Source organism: Ricinus communis, chromosome 6, assembly GCF_019578655.1.
Source record: "Ricinus communis isolate WT05 ecotype wild-type chromosome 6, ASM1957865v1, whole genome shotgun sequence".
Lineage (NCBI taxonomy): Eukaryota > Viridiplantae > Streptophyta > Magnoliopsida > Malpighiales > Euphorbiaceae > Ricinus > Ricinus communis.
Window position 1 is genome coordinate 1,771,829 of NC_063261.1, and position 5,471 is coordinate 1,777,299.

General features: G+C 33.2%; 2 protein-coding genes across 2 annotated transcripts; one reads left to right on the top strand and one right to left on the bottom strand.

Annotated features, from left to right (window-relative positions):
- The first annotated feature begins 758 nt into the window (after positions 1-758).
- LOC8262810 (germin-like protein subfamily 3 member 2) lies at positions 759-2,034 on the top strand. The gene has a single exon (XM_002521132.4). The coding sequence runs from the start codon at positions 1,247-1,249 to the stop codon at positions 1,892-1,894; it is 648 nt and encodes a 215-aa protein (XP_002521178.1). The 5' UTR covers positions 759-1,246; the 3' UTR covers positions 1,895-2,034.
- Positions 2,035-2,450: 416 nt separating this feature from the next.
- Positions 2,451-4,653, bottom strand: LOC8262809 (protein trichome birefringence-like 36). Its single transcript, XM_002521131.4, has 5 exons — positions 4,259-4,653; positions 3,871-4,042; positions 3,530-3,711; positions 3,123-3,281; positions 2,451-3,012 (listed from the first exon to the last, which is right to left on the bottom strand). The coding sequence occupies exons 1-5, from the start codon at positions 4,585-4,587 to the stop codon at positions 2,715-2,717; spliced, it is 1,140 nt and encodes a 379-aa protein (XP_002521177.2). The 5' UTR covers positions 4,588-4,653; the 3' UTR covers positions 2,451-2,714.
- Positions 4,654-5,471: the final 818 nt, after the last annotated feature.

Below are 5,471 nucleotides of genomic sequence, written 5' to 3' on the forward strand. Positions count from 1 at the left end.
TAGAGCCTGTGATTGCAGTTGTACCATTATCATCACTTCCTGTTGACAAGTTAAATAAAAATCTAGTTCATAAACAATCACCAGCCAAAATAATCTGTGACAGGTAAAAGATAATGATGATATAACTACCAGTTAAGATTTTATCTATACTAATCACATTATTTTATGAATTTTATTTTATTCGAACCAGCTACTCCACCCTCATCATCCGATGACGATGCCTAACGCAGCTGAACAGACTTCCAAAAGGTATGTTAAAAGAATAAGTTGAAGTTATTCTTATTAATTTTGTAACAGAAATTAATAATATGCATTTTATTTTTGTAAACAGATTTTGTGGACTTATCGCAACAACCAAAATGTTGATGGACGATATGATCTTAGTTATATTTCTATATGTTAAATTTTCTTCAGTATCAAGTTTACTAAGTACTTTTATAGTTTTCTAAAGTTAATTATCCGTTGTAGACAGCATAAATGCTAAGTAACTTAAAAGAAGTTATACTTGCTGAATATTATTTGTTATTTTAAAACTATTTTCAATTATGTATGTACTGCGGTTATAATGTTATGCTGTATAAATTTAATTGCTTTATAGTAAACAACTATAATTTCCAATTTGTGAAACAATAAAAAAAACCTTATAAAATTGTTCCATAAATTAAGACAGGTAAATGCACCCCGCAATAGAGTGCGGGCTGCCTAGTTAGATAGAATCTCAATTTAGAAAAAGATGAGATATGCAAATCACATCAAAGACCTACATTAGAACTCTAAAGTGCCAGTGTTAGGCTAATTAAATTTCAAGGATTTCCTTTTTTCTTCATGATACAGAGTTTGCCACATCTCAGGACGTGGAACCAAATAAATAATTTTGAGTTGCATTTTCTACTAGTGAATAGGACCAGTTGCTTTTTTCTTTTATCAGTGATGTTAGTTGGAATCTGAAGCTACTTTATGCCTCCTCATGTAGTTGTTGGAATCTGGAGTATTGTATCTTTAGATACAAGCTTCGGCTCAATTATCAAATCCATTGGCATAACTCATCTTTTGCTTTTAAACTTTCAGCAAAAAAAAAAATAAATAAATAAATAAATAAAAGAAACTGCCAAAAGCAAAACCAGCATTTGCACCCAACTAATCCATTTTCCCTTTGTTATCAAGCAAACTGTACCATAAAAGGTTCTAGGTAATGCATTCAGTACTGCTAGCTCCATAGATCAGACCAAGAAGCTGCAGAAGGAAAATGGCCCTGACAAGGGTACTAGGTTTCTTTCTGTTCCTCCACTGTGCCTATGTCACAATTGCTTCAGACCCGGATCCTGTCCGAGACTTCTGCATTCTTGATACAGATGTTGCAGCCCATGTTTCTTGTAGGAATTCTTCGGCTGCCACAGTGGAAGATTTTGTATTTTCTGGAATAAAATCTCCTGCAAAGTTCGATGAAACTGGCCTGTCATCTATTCCTGTTAATGTCAATGTGTTTCCAGGTCTGAACACATTAGGGATGTCGCTAGTACGTGCAGATCTTGAAGCTGGCGGTGTGAATGTGCCTCATTTCCATCCAAGAGCAACTGAGGTAGCAGTTGTTTTGGAAGGAAAACTTTACTCAGGATTTGTGGATACCCAGAACCGGGTTTTTGCTAAGGTGATTGAAAAAGGTGAAGTCATGGTGTTTCCAAGAGGTCTAGTGCACTTCCAAATGAACATTGGAGATGAAAAGGCAACTATCTTGGGAAGTTTTAACAGCGAAAATCCTGGATTGCAGAGAATCCCGAGTGCTGTATTTGGATCAGGCATTGAAGAAGAGCTTTTGAAGAAAGCTTTTGGATTGAGTTCTAAAGAGATTGCCAAGTTGAGGAAAAGGTTCGCTCCTCATAATTTGTTGAGCTAAAAGAATAGGGATTCAAATTAAAGGGTATGTCTCAATTTTATGAATATTCAGTAGATTAATAATGACTCTGTTAGTTAATTAAAAACTCAGAATTGTGTTGGTTGATATTTAAACCTCCAAATGTAGAATATTTTTTTTTATATGCTGTATTTAATCGAAATAAGCATAAGCAATTTTAGCATGTGGTTACATAATGATAATAGAAGTTTTTTGGCCACAATGTTGATTATATAATTTAAAATATATGTCATTCTCTTATTATTTAAATATTAAATATTCATGGTACATTTCGCTCATTCAATTCAATGAATGATTGGACGCAATATAAATGCATAGCCAAAAACTTTCCAATATGATATTTTGTAGTTTGTCTTGTTTATTTTTTTCCGTTTTCTGAATTTCTGGTTGTTTAACTCCTCCAACATCCCAAAGGCTAAATTCATTAAGAAAGCTTTGCTCAGAATGTTACCTTGCTTGTGACCTTAATTTGTTACCTTGCAATTAAGTAGTGGTTGCATATTAGCCAGATTATAAAAATTGGCACCCACTAAAGGAATAATAACATAATAATAATCATAGTACATTTATATATAATAATATATATCAATAGCACATTAAAATTGACCTATGATAATCATTCAGTGCATCTTTTCATACCAAAAGATGACAGCAGCAGCACCATCAAACCATTTATAATACAGCATCATAAATACAAAACATTACTAATTATTGGAAACTCTACAATAAACAAAGAAAAAAAAGAGACAACTAAGTATTTAGTAGAAGAGTCATTCTACTCACTGGTACACCTACTCTTCACCTAAAGAAGTGCACTCAACATCTCATTCCAGATATCAGGTACCCCAGGAAGGCACCAATGGCTACAGTCAGAGGAAAAGTCTCTTGGGTGCTGCCTTTCTTCTTGGCTTATTGCCCTTCTGTAAACAGAAGGATGCCCATCTCTACGTAGAGCCGACATGGTTGTGATATCTTGTAAATATACTGGAAAGCTCATTTTTCTCAACACCTCTTTCAATACCACCAACTGTTCAGGGATATGTTGGTGACTGAAAAATGCTAAAGGCGTCCTTTGTTTATAGCATTTCCAACCATTATCCCTGTCAGAAATATATATATTTTTTGTTTGTCAATTAAAGAGGCATCGGTAATTTATGTATACTAATGTGACATGCATGTAATTCTTGCACATAATTTTCAGGGCACCTACCTGTTATGCCTTGGAGACATGCTTCTAAAGATGACTCTGGTTCTACGAGGATCAAGATTTAAATCTATCCATTTAGCCCATGTGGTGAGTCCCTTTTGGTAAGCAATCATTGGATTCATACTCTTGATTAGAGACTGCCCTTCCATGTAGTAGTCCCACCTGAAATTTTGATTAATATATGCAGATATTCAATTGGGATCTTGTGCATATGAAATTTCTTTTTTTTTTTTTAAAGAAAAGAGAACATTTTTCTGCTCAAAAACTTTGTAATTGAAAGGCCATGACATGTTAATTTCATTATGAAGAAGCTTAAAATACATTTAACTAAACATCGGGCTAGCATGAGACATATTTAAATGTGGAAGAAAATAAAAATAAGAATAAAGGGTAATGATTTAATTTCTTACGAACGCCATTTATCAGAATGAGTCCACCAATGGGCAGAATCAAACACAAGAATGTCAACATTTCTCCAATATCTTGCATTCTCTTCAATCATATCCAAATGAAGGATTCTCTTGTTTTCAGCTTCTTTCTTCAATTCCACAAGCAGTGGAGCCCAAGTAAACTCAATTGATGTCTCAAAGTCCTACATATTAACACCAAACGGCCAGTTCGAGCTTTTAAACATATGTTAGAGGGTGTATGGACCAATTTATACATGCGTAAAATGTATCTTTTTAGTTTGCTTTGGTTTGCTTAGATGTTTCAAGTTATTTGGGTTTGACATATGCACAGATTCTCTTACCAAAGCATGAAAGGCCATGGAAGGACCATTATAGTGGACCATCTTATGACCAGTTGGAATAACTCCTTGTACTAAGCACACAAGAGACTCCCATTGGTTCCTCATTATAGAATCCCCAACCAGCATTATTCTTTTCTTTCTCATCTTTCCAAGAAATTTCAACGCATCAAACCTGTATCGAAATTAAAAATAATTACTAAATTTTGACATAATGTCTAATTCGAGTGTACTGCAATTGTATCTAACATGTAAAGTATAATTTAGAGCTCTACTGAGGCCAATTAAGTACCAATACTGAAAATGCAACTTATTAAATACAATAATCAATAAATTAATTAGTGGCCAAATCTTCAGTTGTTATATAAGCAATGAAGTAGAACAACATGACCTTGGAACAGAGCAGGCATGAGGCTTCCATCTCCACTTTTCATAGTCAGAATCAGGCCTCCCATTTCTTTTACAAGTGACTGATGTACTAAGATAAGGGCAACTTGAGTCATAGAGAGGATATGACTGATCATAAACCCATTTCCCTGAAGTAAAATCACAACTACTTGAGGAATCATGCCTGGTCTGAACCATGTCAACTTCACTATCCTCTTCATTGAGCCAAGACAGCCCATCTTCTAAGCCAAACTGAGATGACTTGCCACATTGAAAAATGGTGAAGAAGAAGAAGGAGGAGATAAAGAAGATGAAGTGATGAGTCCTGGGCATCTTTGGTTTAGCTACTGATGAAGAAACCAAAGTGGAGAGAGCACTGAACTGAAGAAGAAGAAGAAGAGGAAGAAGAAACTATAAATGTTGAAGGAAAAAAAGCTTATGGTAATTCATTAAGGCATGAATTACGGAGGGGTAGGACCACATGAAATGTTCTTTTTAATGATTAACCATTGCTTCTAGTAATCAATATGTCTATGCTTTCTCTTTATTGTGTTGGCCAAAGAAGCGTTTACTAATTTTTCACTCAATGGTGCTTGGAAAGCCTTTTAGAGGCTGATAATTTTAGTAAACAACTTAACCCGAGTCAATTGGATTAAACTTTCCATTATAATTATGACATATAACATTACTTTATAGAAAAAAAGTATAAATACCTTTTTATTTAAACCAAGTGTAAATCCCTATTCTATAGTTTGACACATTTCAGCTGTGTAATTTTTTTTAAATAACAAGATATCTCGGTAGTTTATATTATTGACAAATAAAAAAATAATTATTTATATTGTGAAAAAAATGGAGTACGAATTTGAAAAATCGCTACTATATGGTAAGATATATTTATACTACGCCAGTTCTTTTAAAAAACATGTAAGTCATTTCTATCTCTATCAACAATATAAATTATAAGGTATTTTTTTTATCACCTAAAAATACCGTACGATTTTATATAAAAATATATTAAACCACAAAATATGTACTTATGTATTTTTCTAGTGTATCATGTGTTACATTTGCATTCATTGATATTTAGCTACTATTAACTAATTATAATTGAAAATTGACTAATATGAATACAACATATCATAAGATATATCTAATGTCATAATCATAGAGAAAGTCCATAACTCTTAAGTAGCAAATAGAATTCAGCTAAATAG